At 31.8% G+C, this 19,129-nt stretch overlaps 2 protein-coding genes across 6 annotated transcripts in view; one reads left to right on the top strand and one right to left on the bottom strand.

Moving 5' to 3' along the window:
• Nucleotides 1-19,129, bottom strand: part of LOC141461479 (A-type potassium channel modulatory protein KCNIP1) — a 143,927-nt gene that overhangs the window by 25,687 nt on the left and 99,111 nt on the right. The window contains exon 4 of one of the 4 annotated variants that reach the window (XR_012462929.1): nt 4,805-4,945. The exons of the other annotated variants lie outside the window; for them this stretch is intronic. The gene's annotated coding sequence lies outside the window, so the exon portion shown is untranslated. The remainder of the gene's footprint in view (nt 1-4,804; nt 4,946-19,129) is intronic. 4 annotated transcript variants of the gene reach the window in all.
• LOC141461481 (uncharacterized) lies at nt 15,043-17,869 on the top strand. 2 transcript variants are annotated; one of them, XM_074142625.1, is made up of 3 exons: nt 15,043-15,254; nt 17,019-17,221; nt 17,456-17,869. In XM_074142625.1, exons 1-3 carry the CDS (start codon nt 15,114-15,116, stop codon nt 17,574-17,576), a joined length of 465 nt encoding a protein of 154 aa, XP_073998726.1. In that variant the 5' UTR covers nt 15,043-15,113; the 3' UTR covers nt 17,577-17,869. The 2 variants fall into 2 exon arrangements, with proteins under 2 accessions (XP_073998726.1, XP_073998728.1); XM_074142627.1 differs by having other exon boundaries at nt 15,045-15,254; nt 17,474-17,869.

Here is a 19,129-nt window from a genome sequence, read left to right as displayed (position 1 = left end):
AGGAACCCGCTCAGTTATCTTAAAAGGGTTGGAATCGCCTTATTCTAACCACAGGATACCCAGACACTCTTAATGTTTCTAACGATTCCTTTTACCTAGCCCAATTTCGTAAAGGAAGAATATATTTCCTAGGTGCCACGGTAGCCAAGCGTTTAGAGATGAGGCTCATTAAGCTAACAACATATGTACTGCGGTACTGTGAGCTCGATTCCCAGTCTAAGCGTTGGATAATATTATTGGTTAATACGGGAATTTAATTGCAAAGAATGGTTGCTAGTCACCTCTGGCCTATTTTGGAAGTGGGACGTAAAACTCACCCAAAAAAAGTAGGCCTTACTTTATTTAATTTACTTTTTATTTCCTACAGAATCTATATTTGATCTTTTAAAACTGACCATTTGATCTATTGTGTTTTTGTTTTTCGTAAAAACTGACCGCTTCAATGTTAATAAGACCTGCATCGCAGTAATTTAACCGAATTGTATTTTACAGTGTGTTTTCTAAGAGTCCCAATGAAAAGTTAAAAAGAAATGAAGAAAGTAAGCAAACTGGGGACTAGAGTTTTACAAAACGGAACTGAATTTAGAATATAACGGTAATAAAATGTGACATAACGATATATACATAGAGAAATTTCGAGTATGAGACATGCAGAGGAGCAAAATCCACTTAACTTCCTATGACATGTTAATATTTCTTCATAGAAAGCCGTGGTCCATAAATTTGTATTTTCTAAAATATGAGCGATCGGGCCAGAGATAGGCTGACTCATTAGATGACAGTAAGAAGGTGTAGTCCTGGTTCACATCAGATATAATCTACACCCTTAAATTGGTCAATTGTTGATCTCAGCCAAGTTTTGTTAACCATCTACTCAAGGAAAATTTAATCTATTAATTGCAAGATTGTTGCTAATATATATTTATTCGACCTACATACCGTAATTATTATAATTTAGGGTTAAAATTGGTGAACAGAAACACCATTAAATTTAGTTTCACGCGCTCACTGATTGACCAATTTTTAAAATTTACTTCAGTTACATTTTAAATAAAACTTTTCACGTTTCCATTCTACAAACGTCGTCTGATTGCTAGCAAATTGATATTTACTGTTTCGTCCAGTACTGCTTGGTCAAATGATGATTGAAGAACTAAGTATAATAAAATAATACAAATGTATGTAGTAATTATTAAAATTTGCAATAAAACATAGTATTTAATAATTTGAATGGAATGAAAATGTGTTATACCATGCACAGTCATCTAATAATAAAAAATTATTAGAATTGTTATATTAGAATTGTTTTCAAATACAATTAATATCTTGGAAATGAATGCAAGTAGATCACGTGATAAGTTTTTAGTAATAAACTTTTTTTTTTTACGGCCTTGTGATGCGATGTATTCGGACAGGTCCGATGATGCAAAGATAATTAGGTAGTAATATTTCCGTTTTACACAATAAATGGTTTTACAGCTCTGTTGCGGTAGTTTTGAAGTCTTTCTGTTCTTGGCACGATACTATTATACGGACACGCCAAGGTGAAACTATCCTGCAACCAACCACTACATCATTTTTTCTCTCACAATTTTCTTAGCTTTTCATACCCTTGATTTTATTTTTATCTTACTAATTAATAGTGGACTTGACAGACAATATTCTGTGGAAATAGTGGCACAAAATATTGGGGTCAACGTGTATGGTAGAGTATTCTCTGTCTTAAATTTAATGATTTTTAATTTACATGAAGCTTTAATTTATATTTTCTTGAGATCCGTGACACGCACTGCAGCAGGATAGACCTTTCTATTCACAATAAAGGCATAGGCAGAGGTCTAAAGAATATATTTATTTCACATCATTTATCACGAACATTGTTGTGAGATTGTTGTAAGGAGAATCAAATTAATAAAAAATCCATATCCATTTAATTTTTTTTTTTTTTTTTGCAAGATAATTACAACAAAATTGCAGGGCTTCTGGATTTTAATTTGCTCTTTATCGTGGATACTATCTTGTCCATAATAATTTTTATTAACACTAACCAATATTTTTAAAATAGAGTTGTGCAAACGTTAATAGGAAATATCTGACCAGTAGAATGTGTATTAACTTAAGCAACCAATTTTCACTAATTCCACTTCATTATGACGGCCAATAACGACCTTAATGTAAAAGTTCTTAGTCTTTCTAATTGGTATTAATTCTGTTAAAAACAAAAACAAGTAGAGGATACAGTTCTTTTTGATATGTATCACTATTTTATCTACCTATAAAGTTTTCAATGAACAATTTCCCTTCATATGTTATGGATTAAACCTTTACATCTACAGGACAGCAAATTCAAAATATGAAGGAAATGTAAAGTCCCCAAATTTTATTACCTTATATCTCCTTCATATATACAGCTAGAAAGCTACAATTGTGCAAAGTTGAAGAGATATATAAGTAATATAACTGCCCATATTTTCGCAGGGGTTATACCTACAGGACAGCAAATACAGCAATTCGAAATATGAACGAAATGTAAAGCTCCCAATATTTATCACCTTACATCTGCTTCATAAATATAGCTAAAAACTGGAATTGTGATTGTAAAGGTAAAAGAGTACTATAAATGTACATACATATTTTCGGAAAGTTTACAGTGTAATTTTATGTTTGGTAAATTCATTTTTGGAAAAATTTGCTTTTGTGACAAAAGTGTTTTACGAGGGTCGTTTGAAAAGTCCGTGCAAAAATAAAAACTACTTAATTTTTTGGGGTAAACCTTTTTTATTTTTCAACATAGTCTCCTTTTAGGCTTATACACTTTGTCCAACGCTGCACTAGTTTGTTGATTCCTTCCGAATAATAGGATTTGTCCAAGTCTGAAAAATAGCCATTCGTTTCTGCAATCACCTCCTCGTTTGAACAAAATCTTTTTCCCGCCAGCCATTTCTTCATATTGGGGAACAAATAGTAGTCCGAGGGAGCCAAGTCTGGAGAATAGGGGGGATGTGAAACGAGTTGGAACCCTATTTCCATTAATTTTGCGACCACAACTGCTGAGGTGTGAGTGGTGCGTTGTCGTGGCAGAAAAGGACTTTTTTGTGGGCCAATCGTGGGCGTTTTTCTTGCAGCTCGGTTTTCAAACGGTCCAATAACGATGAATAATATGCACCTGTAATAGTTTTACCCTTTTCCAGATAGTCGATGAGGATTATTCCTTGCGAATCCCAAAAGACAGTCGCCATAATCTTTCCGGCCAAAGGAACGGTCTTCGCCTTTTTTGGCGCAGATGGTAACCCATTGTTTAGATTGTTCTTTGGTCTCAGGAGTGTAGTGATGTATCCATGTTTCATCCACAGTGACGAAACGACGCTTAAAGTCCTGCGGATTCTTCTGGAACAGCTGCAAACCGTCCTTGCAACACTTCACACGATTTCGTTTTTGGTCAAGCGTGAGCAATCGCGGCACCCATCTTGTGGATAGCTTTGTCATGTCCAAATGTTGATGCAAAATATTATGTACCCGTTCATTCGAGATGCCCACAGCACTAGCAATCTCACGCACCTTCACTCTTCTGTCATCCATCACCGTATCATGGATTTTATCAATGATTTCTGGAGTAGTAACCTCAACAGGGCGTCCAGAACGTTCAGCGTCACTTGTGCCCATATGGCCACTCCGAAAATTTTGAAACCACTTATAAACTGTTCTAATCGAAGGTGCAGAGTCACCATAATGTTTATCAAGCTTCTCTTTAGTCTCCTGAGGCGTTTTGCCTTTCATAAAGTAGTGTTTAATCAACACACGAAATTCTTTTTCGTCCATTTTTTGAAAATCACTTGACTTCCTCGATTCAAACGAATGCCAAACACAAATAAATAGACCGATCTGGCTGAAACTTGGTGTGTGTTCTTCCAAGAGATGCTACTAACTAAACATAACCTCGATACGCGCCAGTAGTGCTATCTCTCTGACTTTGCACGGACTTTTCAAACGACCCTCGTAATAATCTACTCTTGATTCTAATGTTTAAAAAAATAAGTTTTAGCTCATTATTATATTGTAAATCAAACACAGTCCCATTTGGAGATAATAAACAAATTTTGTGAAATTAGAATGAAACTCGCGTTAGAATATTGTGATTGGTAATTCTACAAGAAAATAAATAAATGTATGTATCTTTTTTGCTCTATATTTATTACAAGCCATAAAGTAACATTTGTTTCTTGGTTAACTTTTTTCCTTTTCTTTTTTTAATGCGTAATAATAAAAATACTGTAAATGTTTCGTCTTATTATAATATTTATGGGAGAAAGTAGGCAGAATGTTTGCAAGAAGTGGATGAAAGCAGAGATGAGACAGCAAAAGGAATGGTGAACAGAATTTATTTTCAAATGAATAAAATCCACAGTTAAATAAAAAAGCGAGAGCTTTACTCCGAGTGAATCTAGGTCACTTTAGAATTTTTTATTCCAATCCCTGCTCAAAAAGCACTCAAACAAAAATCTTCTATAAAAAGTGATATTTATATAATTTATCACGACTATTTATTTACATTTTGTGTTGAGCGAAGAAAAAAGAAATGATGTGGCAGAAAGATCTTTTTTCGATGAAGTACAAATCTTTCTTACATAACTTCGAAAAATCTAGATTAAATTCTAATGATGATATTAATTAATTTTTATGAATTAGATAATTTTCAAGTTTCTTTTAAATTTTTACGCCGAGGTTTTAACATTAAATAATTATGGATTAGGTTCAAAATGTAATAAAATAAAGAAAATAACATTTTTCAAAAGTGATTACATACCTTTTCCTTTCACTTTTTTTTTATGAGTTTACTATTTTCAATTGTGTTTTTGAATGTTTTTTTTCTATCAAACTGAAAAATTTGAAAGCATATAAGTTGGTTCATTCTGGGTAACTTTCTCGACTAAGTTCATTGGAGTATCTGCAAACATTATAAAGTCTCTCTTTAATATATGGAAAAATTGCGATGGGGAACGCATCTTTTAAAAATCAAGTTGAGAATCACTAAGAATCAAAGAGGAGATCACTAAGGAAAGTGGGGAATCACCATACTTTAATTAGCTAAAATTTATTGCAAATCTTGCAGCAAAATTTTGTTCAAACAAAACTTTTTACTTAGTGTTATAGTGGTCGGTCTTCTGAATGTAACACATTGGAAGGCAACTTTCCTTTTAATTCAAAGAAAACTTATAAGAGTTTTGTGAAGTAATATTTAGTGAAGTTATGGATTTGCGCCTCAGAAATGAGGTTATAAATTTGAAATAAATTCTCATTCAATTTTTGCTATTAAGTACTTACGAATCACTGTTTATTTTGCAATAGAATGCTTTATTTTGTTCTTAATGCTTTAAAAGTAAACCTAATTTCCCTTAAAGCTGCTGTAACCTCTCTAAGTAAATGGGAGAAATAAGTAATTATTTTTGGAAAAATGTTTAAAATAAAAGTGATAAGATTTGTTGAAGATGCGCTTAAGAAGACTGGGAACAGTAATTCTCTTAATATAAACCACTTTGCCAACTGCAGGAAGCAAATGTGTAAACTCTCTCAGAAAGATATAACTTCCCTCAAAGCATAACTTCCTTCATCTAGCATAAATAATTTTGTATTTATTATTTACTTTTTGTATAGTGAATATAGTAAAGGTGTTGGAGGTCAATTCTTCTCCTGCAGAAAGTACGAAGTACCAAAGTACCAGCTAATACTGAACTTTCTGGAAGAATTTATAAAAGATTGCAGGATGAACATCAATTCAGGCGAATTATAGAGAAATTACTGGAACTTTCAAATGAATAGTGCAATCATTTCTTATTTGTCTAATCGTGGATCATCTTAAAATAAAAACGTAAATATACTGTCAGTCAGAAATGTTTCAAAATTCTTCAAAGAGACAGTATAACACTTTAACCATAAAGAAAAATCTGATAGAGCGCCGAAATTTACCGGAAACGAATAAAACTTTCTCATAATCTCAGAAATACTTTAAACCTTCAAAATTGTTAATAATATAAATTATAGAAAATACAATAATTCAGTTCAATGAAAAAATGACCAAAAGCTAGTTAAACATTATTGTGTAAAGTTTAGTGCATTTCTAACTGTATTATCTATCATATTCCAGTAAATGTTGTAATAATATGGAAAATAAACAGTCCTATTTATACTTTAATATACTGCTTAAGTAAATTAGGTCGCAATCAAATCTAGTTTAAGGTCTAGATAGCAGATCGGAGCACAAGCAGGTAGTTTTAAATCACTCCTTAACTCCAGGCAAGATAGAGCACGCTGGCCACTATTAATTAAATTAATGGCTTTAAAGTGGTGTTTTACCCGTTAGGATCAAAATATTGCAGATAAAAATTATTTATTGAAGATAAAAACGTTTCTTAAAATTGGTGTTTTTTTATTGTTCATATTCCCAAAGCCATGGTCTTTCATCCAACGGCAATTTCCAGACGATTGTCAACTCTGGGCATTACAGGATAGAAAGCAACAAATTAGCTTCATAAATAAAATGCATTTAAGAGTCTAGATAGCTGTACCGTCAACGCAGTCTTGATAGCAATCATTTATGGAAAAGAAGGAAGTATAGTTGGACGTGAGAGTTACAATTGTGTTAAGAGAGTTGAGAAAACAGAATGACTGACTAGTCGCTTCCTTGCTCTAGGTTTGGTGAAGAAAAAAAAGGAGTTTGATCTGGAGTGATTTATTCTCAAGAGAATGAAAATGAGATTTAAAGCTCGAGAACTTCTTGTATATTGTGTGCAGGTTGGAAAACTGCTTCTTGTTACTAGAGGAGGATTCATAAACAAATTGGGAGGCTTTTGGGATAGGGAGTCGCCAAGAGAACCTCTTCGCGACATGCTCTAGCTCACGGCAACATTCAAGTTTTTGTCGGTTTTCCTTTACCTCTTCTTTCAACAGGAATTTACCTATTCTGTTTCTCTTTCAAAGAAAATATTTACCTCGGCATAACTTCCTATTTTCTAATAATGCTGCATAACTTTTAAAGTAAATCCTTAAATTAAGTCATCCTTTAAAAACAAAAATCATTAGAAAAAAGTAGACCTATTCGAATTGAATACTTATAGATTTATAAACCTGGTAAAATTGAACCTAACGAATACACTATTAATTACCAAGGTTTAATTATCGTAGGAGTAAAAAAGATTATTTGAACCATCTCAAATTTAAATTTGATTATATTTATACAGATTCCAGTCATTGCCTATGTTTAAACTATGGTTTGGATTTTCCTTTTCATATAATTTAACAATAATTAAAGTATGTAGAAAGATAAGTTGTTGTTAAAATTAAAAAATACACGCACCCTATGTGAGCTATTAATTAATTAAGAACTAATTGGTCCTTGCATAAAAAGTGTTGGGCCTGTTTGGATTGCTTACCCACAAAGTATGTACATATATTAAGAAAGAGTGTAAAATAAAGAATTTAAGAAAAAATTAAAAATAAATGATAACTTATTAATTAATCACAGAGAGTTCAGTATGAATTAAAACTGTCCACTTTCTAATCGGGGAGAATTAATTGGATCTTCTTATTGCCTACAATTTTGAACATTATTAAATATTGTGCACTCTATTAAGTTTAATTAATTTCCACGTTTCATTTCACTCTGTCTGACGCAACAAATTATTTGACATTGAAAAAGTTAAGTACGATGATAATCACTAGAATGCGCCACTAAACAGATCTATGACGGGCTAGTCGGTTAAATAATGATACAGACAAGTTAAACTTGAAATTTATAAGTGAATAAATTAATCGTTCAGATTTATATCAGTGCAAATTCTAACTGAAAAATATTCATCAATATCAATAGACTCTTCTTCATTGCTGTACAATTATAAGGATGGATGCTATAAAATAAGGAATCCGAGGGGATCTAGAATCTAAATAAGGGATAATCTCATGAAGAGCTGTGAGATAGAGGCTTTAATGCAGAACTATAAAATCAAAGTGTTGAAAAAAAAAAAATATATATGCACATTTGTGTTAGGTACGACGTGCTAGGCCTACCATTCAGTGGACAGGCGATGTTACGCAGGGAATGATGAACGGTAGAGGCTTGAGGAGGGAGATTGAAATGGAATTAAGCACACAGCAGAGCCAGATGACAAGACTGTATCTAAATATTATATCTTAAAAAATCTAAGTTTTTTCTTAATATACTAAATTTTATTTAATTAACCCAATCGCGCCTATATCAATAAAATTAATTTATTTCAATTTTTTGTAGTAAGCCACGCGACGGCTTTCCTCACTCGCCTTCAGCGTGGCCATAATTGAGTTAATAAAACTTTATATTTAGATTATGTTGTATCTTTAACGTACATCTTTCATACTGTTTAAAAATGGAAACATGTTCTTTGATTGAACAACCCTTAATGTAAAAATTGTAAACTAACAGACCAAGATAAATTTCTGACTGTTTCAAAATGTCACAAAATATTTATTGTATTGCGGTAATTAATAGCGCAATAGTTATCCCCGTTATAATGCTCTAAAATTAAATATAAAGTGATTTACTCCGGAAGGTTAATAAATGAAAATGTGAAAGCTAAGTTCCAAATGTCAGAGGGAAATGTCAAACTAGTTAGGCGCTTCTAAAGAGGTGTTAAGGTTTTGCCCAATTTTTACTTTTTTTTTAAATATTATTTTTTTGTAATAAGTAACGTATTTTATAAAAACATGTTATGTGTTTATTTGGTTATTAAATATTAATTTGGTTTGCGAGAACGCAATGAAAGGCTCACGAATGTAATTATTTCTTACATCTATTACACACTCAATCAACAACCCAGAGAAAAAAGAAAGAGCATCCAATTTTCATTATTAAATAACATAATGTATTTTTTTTATTATTTTTAATAAAATTTGCAAGTTAACTTAGCTCTTGCAATGTTAATTTATGACATTAACTCGATTTGTTTTTTCAAAAATAATTAAATAATAATAAATAAATAAAAATTCTATATTAAACAAACATTAAACACTTTTGCTACACCTTCATTCCATTCACTCTTTGAGGCCGCGGTACTTTGGCTTTGAAGACCCCCTTTTAATAACTCAATATTATTTCCATTATTATAATCTAAGATTTTGTAAAAAGTTATTTAACTCCTGTTTCCGTATCTTTTCTTCTAGCATCTTGCCAAAACTCTTGTTTTTAGGCCGATACACGCTTAGAACTGGGTGAACTTCAGAACAATTAAGAGTACTTTTTTCAGCGCATATGTCCCAACGGTTTGTTTAGTTGAGCTCGAGTATGAGCGTTAGAACGCTGCCCTGAATAGGAGGAAATTGGACAAAATGAGCAATAAAAGAAGCAGCAGAAAGTTTTATTAAAAAAAAGAAAAGAAATCATAAAAAACAAATACGGGAAATAATTAACTCAGTGGTTAATGCCCACACAGAGATCTGGGTTCGAATTCAGCTTCCGACCTTTAGATTTTTTCTTGGAAACTTGTAACAGCTCATTTTTTCAAAGGATGATAATCGAAATCACACTAATCACCTTTAATGATTATTATTTTGAATGAAGTGGACTTTTTGCATCGTTAATTTACTTCAGCATTTAGGCGTTTGTCGCAGAAAATACTGCCAAATGGCTATTATATTGTTGTAGGCCTTCCTACAACAGTATAGGAAACTAAGGAAACTTTGTTTTCTAACTTTACTTTTTTATTGGAATATCTGGCAGAAAGTTACTACTCCCTCCACAACCATATAAATTACATATTAATTGTAAAACGATTAGATGACTACTAATGGAGAAATGCAGGCTTCTGAAATGTTAAAAACATAATAATATAATTTGACTGCAGTTCTAAAAAAAAGAAAAAAACGTCGTAACTGGGCCCTGGGCCTCTGGAAGGATCATGTAGTTGTATGTAGAAGGTGGTAGCGAGAGTAATCTCTTGATTAAGTATCGATGAAGCTGCATCACTTCATTCCATTTAGAAAACTCTTATTTTTGTGCTGCTTAGCGCATTTGCTTAGCGTTAATACTTCGAATTTGAAATTAGAAGAAACTTTATCTTTTCTATTAATTAGATCTGCCAAAACTGTTGATGTTAATGGGGCATATTTGATGCTAATATTTTTTTTTTTGGCTGTTAAAGAGGTATACTTTTACAAACAATAACAGTAAAACAAAAATGATTTTATTAAAGTAGCCCATGTTTATGTAACTGTTTATCATCTTGAATAATATAGAAGAGATGAGAATGTTATATTCCTTTTTTTTTTTATCAAGGAATATTATATGAAGCAAATGCAGATTAAAAAAAAAAACTTAGAATAACAAAGATAAATGGGAATGTACGATTACTGGGTGAACAAGTGGGTTATGGTGAGACACTGTGTTTGGGCTGCACAGACAAGATCTTATACAACAGTCTTGGTTTGTTTCTCTGCCTCCATTGGCGGCGGTATTACTCCCAGACACAACAATAATGAATTACGTCTTTTGGGATCGAATCTATGACCATACTCAAGTTACTGACAATATTTTATAAAGGCAATATGTCACCACTTAAGTTCCTTTGACTATTTTATTGATGAATATGATCTTATCTGAACTTGTCACCACTTTTAAAAAATAAAAAAAGGAAATCAGATTAAAAAGTTTTCAAAATAATAATAACTTAAGACAACATGTTTTAACATTTTTCTTTCTTGAAAACATTCTTTATCAATATAACTGATATATACTAGAACTCTACCCATAATTTTATTCAAGATATTTTCATTTAAACAATCACTCATTTTTTCTTTAAACTATCTTCAGATGTCTAAAGCTCAGATAGTTGTTTAGCAGATTTTTGGAATCAAAGTAAGGAATGAAATAACTTCAGGACACATTTAAGATGTTGGGCAACTGCCAAAAAAGTAGCAGAGGTCATGCGATCCACCTGTTAGGAACATATTCATACTTGACAAAAAATATTGTGCACTAAATTAGTCATTTAGCTATTGTCTAACAATATTTGTTCGATATTAATCAGGTTAATGGTTGCAATCATCTAAGGAAAGACCATAAAGGCTAAACCTTGCATTAAGTATTGTTGAGTTAAATTTTGTTCATTAAATTCAATAATATTAAAGCTAAAGCGTGGCTTCAATTTTGTTTGACCAAAAATCAGATTATATCGTCAAAACTCCTAATATATATATTCGTTTACAAATACTTCTAAGAAACTTCAAATAACGCAAAATAAATTTCTCAGACTCGCAACAGACTCTCCACGACGCACTAGAATTGACTCACTCCACGAGACTGCGTCTATTATCTTCGTACACTCCTATATCCAAAATCGTCTGCTCAAACTCCTTTCCATCCTAGACTGCCATCCCAATCCACTCTGCCGCAACATAGCCTCCTACGATCCTTCTACAACATACAGACATAGAAGACTAAAACAGTCCTCCTCACCTAACTTTTCTCTTTCTTACTTCACTTAGTTAAGAAGGTTGAAATGTATTATACAATACATTTATACTTCTATATTTATTTTATGTATACTTATATTTATTATAATAAGTATTTATTATTCTTCTTCTTATTCTTATTCTTCAAATACTTCCACAAAAAAAGAGGAAAAATAAGAAAACTTTTTAAGTTTCCAAGATTGAAAATGAGAAGAATTTTTTGGGTTTTTCACCTTTTCTCCCTAATTATTAAATATCTTCGGTTTTATATTTGTCCTGTGTGGAGTTCAGTCTTGGATTTCCACGAATAACTTTTGCCGGCGCATTGAAGTTGTTAAAAAGAGAGATACCATAAGATTATAAAGGCCAGAAGTGACCAATGATGAGGTATTACTGAAATATATAGAGAGTGTGAGAAAATATTTAGAATGGAAAATAGTAAATATAATCCATAGAGCATCTCATGAGAAAACATCCTTCTCACAGCATGTGTTGCAGGAGAAAATTGTTGGAGAGTTTGGGAATGAATTGGCCTATGGCAGTCGTTTAGAGAGACTACTACATGAGAAATTAGAAAGACCGCTACAAATTCTCCGCACTATCGCCAGCGCTTGACGATGCAGGGCGCATTTAGTAATATCTTATAAACAATAGAAGATTTCTAGAAAAGAGATTGAATTCAGTGAATTTAAAATCATATTAAATCAGTACCACAATCAAGTATCTTTCAAACTCTCATTTAGTGGCTCAGAAGTCATCATACAAGATTATGGACTTTATACAATTTTCTTTGTCTGATGATGCTAATATTTTATCTCTGGAATATTTTTAAAAGAGTAGGTTAGAACCATTTCCTCCCTGATGCACATTTGCTTTTTAGTCTTTGTGAAAGCTAACTTATTCATAGCGCAATTACAAGCTACTATAAAGGTTTTTAGAACTATGACCCAACCTAAAAGTGAAGCTAAAGTTTCCATTAAGTGCACCTACCTAACTACACACAAGTAGCTCTTTTAGAGTAAACACGTTCTGAGTGGATATATCATACACATGGGTGCAATTAAAACCTTTAATGAAGTTCCCTGATGCATGTTGTTTGTTCACTCGTTTTGGTAAATTATTTTTAATAACACTATAAACTGTTCCATATTAGTTAAAATTACTAGTTATTTTTGTGTCTAATTTTTCAACTAAACTGCATGTATGTAAGTATTATTTAAATAGCAGAACTTACTGAATTTCAGAAAAAACCTTTTAAAGTAAAAGAATGAAATTATAATGGATCCCTAAGAGTTCGTCTTGGATTCAACATTTGAAGCGCACCACACCGGATCATTTGCCCTAGTAAAAAAAAGCTTGGATTATTTCAATAAATTAGTATTGAATAAGTATTTGGAATCTTGAAGTTCCAATCATTACTCTGATGTCGTTTAATCGTTAACTTCAGGATAATGGAGGAAATTAGTCTGGGATGTATTGCCTGAATTGAGATTCTAATTCTGGAAGTTTGCTAGCAACTTATCTTTCAAGAAGAACTAGATGCGATGAGATACCATATTGAGATCTTGAGATGGATGTTAGATTTTCTCAATCAAATCTTTTAATATAAGTAATCTATATCTGAAGTAAAGTAAACGATTTTTCTTTTTTCGTAGTTAGTTAACCATAAGGAAATTACGCGTCACTATAATAATTATATGTTAAAATGTTATTAGATTATTTTTCTTATTTTCTCAACATGAAAATTTAATCTTGTAGTTGAGTTCGAAGAAGCTAAAGATCAAATACCCAATTTCTCTTTCTTCACGCAATTTTCCTCAAAAATGATGTAAGGAGATTCTAATTAGGCCGTAACACTTAACTCCTTTCCAGAAAACTTAAGTGTAATTTTTCCCGGTCGCACAACCTAACATGGAATTTAGAACCAACAGAGAATGAGTAATAAAATTAAAATGTAAAATAACTAATAAAAGAGGCGACAGTATTAAACAAACTGCTATGCGTACAAATTTACTGGTTGGACGAACACTCTGTTGTCCCCGGAGGCCGACATCAACACACTGTTTAAAGGCACTGAGGTAGGTAATTAGCAGCTATCATCATTTTATGAGTGGATTTACAAATAAATTAGAGCAATAGAATAAAAATCTTAAGCTTGAAAATTCAAATTACAAAGCAGAGATTATCTTTTTCCACATTTTCGTTTCGTAACAATAAAATAACAAGTATAAACTAAACAATAGGAGAGACTACTCGATCAAACAAAGTTTGAACGCAGCCAACAATTGAGCTTACATGAAGCACAGGCCGTTGGATATTAAAAAGATTGATAAGTTACTTTCTGGAGAGAACAAAAAGGAAAGCAGATGCATCAGAAAAGCAAAACAACCAAATGAGCAGAAGTGCAATTTTGACGATGAAATAACGACTTGGAGATTACAATCAACTCTAAAACTTTATGGATTCAAGAGTTAGTCCAAACAGCTATCAACTAAACTCGCGGTACATATTTCTCGTCAATAATTTCAATAGCTCAGTAGCATTTCTTTCAAGTTAACGGAAAAGAACTTACACATTTTGAAATAGATTTTATGCTTGCCACATTTCAACGACACATATTTATACGTCAATTTGATGCTAATGTGCAATTAAAACGACTGGGTAAAGTTACCAGATAGGTGGTAAAATAAAATAGGAATTAGATTGCTGAGCGATATGTTCCTCAGTAAGTGTTACTTCTCTGGGAGTATGTTCGCCATTAGAGAGAGCAGAAAGCAGAGACTTTTTTTCGTTGTAAGATGACTTCGGTTTGAAAATTCAATTTAACATCAGAATACTTCCTCTGGATCAAACAAAAGCTCTTAAACTTCCAGGTGAGCATCTAAAAAACAGGCATAATCAGCGCAAGTGACTGAAAGGTAGATCTTGTTATTTAATTTATCAATAGTTTCCAGAACAAAATCCACAGTATAGTTTAAATAAATTAACTTAAATAATAGTTAATTCATAGTATTTAAATCATCGAAAGAGCTGGCTGAGCACCTTTAGTGGGTGAATTATTTTGAATTTGGAGAAATAATATTCATCATATAACAATTAATTGACAGGATGTCAAAAGGGAATCCGGTAACCGTTTAAATCATTTCCAGTATTGTAAAATTCATCTCACACGTGCACCTATTGCAAGGTTAAATTTAAAAAATCTCTTCTTTTTTATTAAACAAGATTTTTTTATTTTATTAAGGTGAGAAGGAAACAATATATTCAGCTTGTAACAAAATAATTCTATTTTCATGGAAGTTGGGTTTTAATATTCATACTTTTCGGATTACGGAAAATATTCACAATAATCCGTCCACATCCTGAATAATGCCCTAAGATTGAAGCACATTTTATTTTTATGTTTTAAATCCTTTTTATTTAGAGTATTCTTCCTTAAAGTAACTAATTGAACAATTTAAAAACATAGCTTACTAAGTTATGATTTTCTTCCTGTACTTACTATTAAAATTATTGTATTCATTACACACACAAAAAAAAACAAAAAATCGTTAAGAAAATTAAAACCTCACATATGATTTTAAAATAACTAAACATAGAAGAATCCAAGTTTATTTTTTAGTCAAATAATAGTCATAATGAGAATGGCTGACAAGGACTCAAAGAAAATATTTCCGAAAAAATGGAAATGGGAAAGTTCAAAAATGCTGAAACCAAGAGATACATTTGCATCTTCAGAATTTTCTGAATTGGTCCCATTTCGACCATCTTTTGAAAAAGTTCGTAGAATTTGTTTTTAATTTCACTTAAATATTTGTAAGAATTATTATACTCAGACCCTTAATCGCTGCGAATTCTATCATTGGGTAATCCGTGAAAACAATAAAATCAAAGTCATTACGTGAAATAATCCCTGGATCACACTGACAAACAACATTCGATCGTTAGAGGATTGAAAAAACTTTAAAGCAGTTCTTTAACTCTACTTCAAGGTACATCGGCCACAACCGGAACTCTTCAATGAGATTACAGTCTAGTTGTCACTGTCCAGCCCCAAAACCACACCAACTGAGATCCTAGATTGATACCCTAGATTTTTCTTACTGACTACCTCCAGTAAGTGTTCTTTAGTTACAGACAACACTGTCTATCGCCTGTAAGGGACTCAGTTAGAGGGGTTACAACAATTATAAGGCTGGAGTTTAAATAAAGACGTTAATTTATAATTGGTTGCTAGCATTCCAAGTTCTACTTTAGGACATGGAATGACAGCAGGCCTTCAGCAAACCTTAAAATCTCATCTTCTGTATTTATTTCTTGTTAGTGAACTTAAAAATTAAAGAAGCAGATTATATAGATAGAACAAGTTGATATGATGTAACATTTAGAATAAAATTTGTGCTGCACTTCTCCGAGATTACTCGGAAAATAATTTCCATTGTGTGTTCGGCCTTTAAGGGAGCCAATTACCGAAGATTTTGTTGCAAAGCAAAATAATTAGTTAAACTATTAAAGAAGAGTCTTCCTGACGTTCCTACTAGCTGTTTTAAAAGGATAAACAAATCTTTAATATAACTGAAATTTAACTTTGTTTCAAGAGTCGTTAAGATGTAAATGGTTACCTAAAAATCGCTAAATTTAAATTATCTTTATCGATATAATGTCTTTGAATGACAACTTGCATATTAACGACTTAGAAGCACCTCCGTTCGCTTACAAAAAATAATTAAATAAATAAATAAAATTTGAAAAAGTACTATTCAAAAAATTCCCAATAGATTTCCTCTTAAATGCTGAAAAATGTGCTTAATATCAAATTTGATGTGGAAAGTCTTGCATTGCAAGATACAACAAAAGAATGCGAAGTAGTTCTAGGCCATTTTACTTTCCTTATAGTTGGAGTAAGAGAGAGAAGATGTTTATCCCTTTTACAAAACCTTCTCACTCTAGTTGACACATTACTTTCTCCTGATATTAGAGACAGGAGCATAAAAAAAGTACATTCTATGGTTACAGATACAAGAATACGCAGTTTACATAATAATCACTAGTACTAACTAATTTAAACAGAATAGTAAACTTATGAAGTATACACAGTGTTTTCAAAGGGCTAAAAGTGGTACCTGTCGCCGAGGGGTATAACTTATTGATTAAGAAATGTGGCACTACAGTCCTTGTCATTGTGGATTGTTAAATACACTTTTAGCCTCCGCTAGCTGGAATCCATGAGTTACCCTTGGTATTTTATTTTTTAAACTGAGTATTCCCAGAAGTATATTCTTTATAAAAGTAGGTTATTAAATAATACCTTTTATAGCATTGTTTAAAGTTAATCATTGTACATAAAACTATCATTCGCCAGTTAACACTTACTCTAATTTCATTCCATCAATTACATCTTTCATTTTTACACTTCCTGATATTAATACATTGTTAGAACCATTAAAATGGAAATAGAGATCATTCGACAATAGATTGACTTCAAAACACCTATTGAAGATAATAAGTCGTCACTTTAAACAAGCATTTTTCATTTGTCCTAGGATAAAAGTCACCCAAATATGTTTGACGTTTTGTCCATGGAATTTGAAAGGATCTGGAGAAGAGAATTGGATGAGGTGCTTCGTGCACCAGTTATAGACAAAGATGAAAGTGTCCATATTTTAATAAGGCCACAAATTATGAAAAAGAAAAAAACAATTAAAAGTGATGTTGAGCGATCTAAACCTTTATTTTATATGAAAAAGTAAGTTTCTTACATTCGTATACCTATTTCTATTTCCTAGATTGGAATTGGTGTAAAATTATATGGGTTCTGAAAGAAATTAACTGTGAAATTATTGTAATTATTAATTAGTTTCAAGATGAATCTGAGAATCTACCAATGCCACGCCCAAACTATTTTATCTAGGCTAGATTTCAAAGTGATTAAAGCGCAGATTAATTTTCATAATTGCACAGAATTAATAATAAAATGTAGATACATTTTTCTTTTCAGATTTTTGAAAGTTCCAGCAAGAGTAAACTCATTTCGTCCAAAAGATGATAAAGTGTGGAATAAAATTGTTTCTAATAAAAATGTTGAAAATTCATATAAATGACTGACAACAATATGTGCAAAATTATCATCGTTTGAAACATGAAAATATTATGTAATTTAGGGATATTTGAATTTTATTACAATTTTCGCTATTTCTTGAAACAATCTGATGGATCATCAAATGCAAAAGTTTAAGCTGGCACTCTATTTTTATCAAACCAGAAAATGAAAAATGAAAATTATTAGTTGGTACACTTTTAATGGAGGTTAATTCCAACTTGTAACCATTTTTATTTTAAACAAAACATTGTACCTAGATAAGTGCAGCTAATTAATAAAAATAATTATCTAAAACTTGTCTAATATCAGTAAAATTTAAGAATTTTCTTCAATTCAGACACCTGATTCTTCTTACTTCTTAAGGTCAGTACTGACACTTTTTTGGCTCGGAAAGCTTGGTTTAAATTTTTTAGGGGGTGCCAAAAAATGAAAAGAATGTTAACAATTAACCTGATATGTCGCTGCCAGTTGTTAGCTTTGGTGCTAAAGAACTTCAAAAATTCCAATCTATCATCCTCTGAATTGGGAGTATGGAGCTGATGAGGTGGTTCTCAGATGGTAAAAGATTAGGGCTGTAAGATGAGCGAGGGAAAAGATAAAATTGTTATTTTCGATTGCTGAGGATAATCGACCCAAATTGAAGGACAGTGTGTACTCTTTGATTAATCAAAATTGGCCATTTATCGATTTTTACGCTTCCTACACGAGTACAGTTGAGTTCGAATGCAGCACTACGTAGTACGTACTACGTATACACATTTTATGGTAATACGATGTGCTATTGATTCAAGTCTACGCTTAATGAAGCACGGAAACAGCGGAAGTAGAATCAGAAATTTCCAAAGAAATGAAAAATAGATAATAATTGTATACCAAATTTTATTTGATACATCAAGTTTTGTACATTGCATGAAAATTTCTATTTTACTTAATCACTTCTTAGTTGAAATTAGAACAAACTTAAATTTTTTATCTACGCATGAGTAAACCTGTAAAAATTAATGGTGTTAGCCTTTTATAGGAGCAGGAAATAAAGTAACTCAGAAAATCTACTGTGGCTTCCTTATATTTCAGTATTTGAACAGAGATTAGTATGTGTAAGGTGTGCAGTGTTAAGGTGGGTAGATATGTGAACTAGTGCTTACCTCTGGGTGACGAACACATCAATCTCTCAATTGGTTTGAAGATTGTATGATAGTTTGAGGTATCATTCAAATTCGTGTTAATAGGTTGGGATGCAACCCCAAGATCCCTGAAGAAAGAGCTAGCCCATTTCCCTCAACAAAGAGTGAATCAATGAGAGCTATCACGATGAATCAAGATAGAAATCTATGATAGATGATAGATAGAAAACAGAGATTTTAAATGTTTAACTGAAGTATGATTTTAAAAAAAAAAATTATGTTTTCTCTGTTAAGCATTTTATCGTTAAAATAAATTGTTTTCCTGTTCTGAAGTTGAAAGTAAATATGTCCATAACATCGACTAGAATCTGAAGTATTTTAATTGTACCTGGCCAATCTCCAAGAAAATGTTTGTACATACTGTGAGAGC

This window comes from Rhodnius prolixus, unplaced genomic scaffold (genome assembly GCF_049639745.1).
Source record: "Rhodnius prolixus isolate KJV_2025 unplaced genomic scaffold, Rpr scaffold_6, whole genome shotgun sequence".
NCBI classification, from domain to species: Eukaryota; Metazoa; Arthropoda; class Insecta; order Hemiptera; family Reduviidae; genus Rhodnius; species Rhodnius prolixus.
This window is presented reverse-complemented; position numbering and strand designations above follow the sequence as displayed.

What these genes read in the sequence shown, in the direction of transcription:
- LOC141461481 (XM_074142625.1), top strand. Translation starts at nt 15,114, where the DNA reads ATGAGAATGGCTGACAAGGACTCAAAGAAAATATTTCCGAAAAAATGG. An exon ending in TTCGACCATCTTTTGAAAAA is followed by an intron (nt 15,255 to 17,018) that starts GTTCGTAGAATT and finishes CATTTGTCCTAG; the next exon opens with GATAAAAGTCACCCAAATAT. An exon ending in CCTTTATTTTATATGAAAAA is followed by an intron (nt 17,222 to 17,455) that starts GTAAGTTTCTTA and finishes AATAAAATGTAG; the next exon opens with ATACATTTTTCTTTTCAGAT.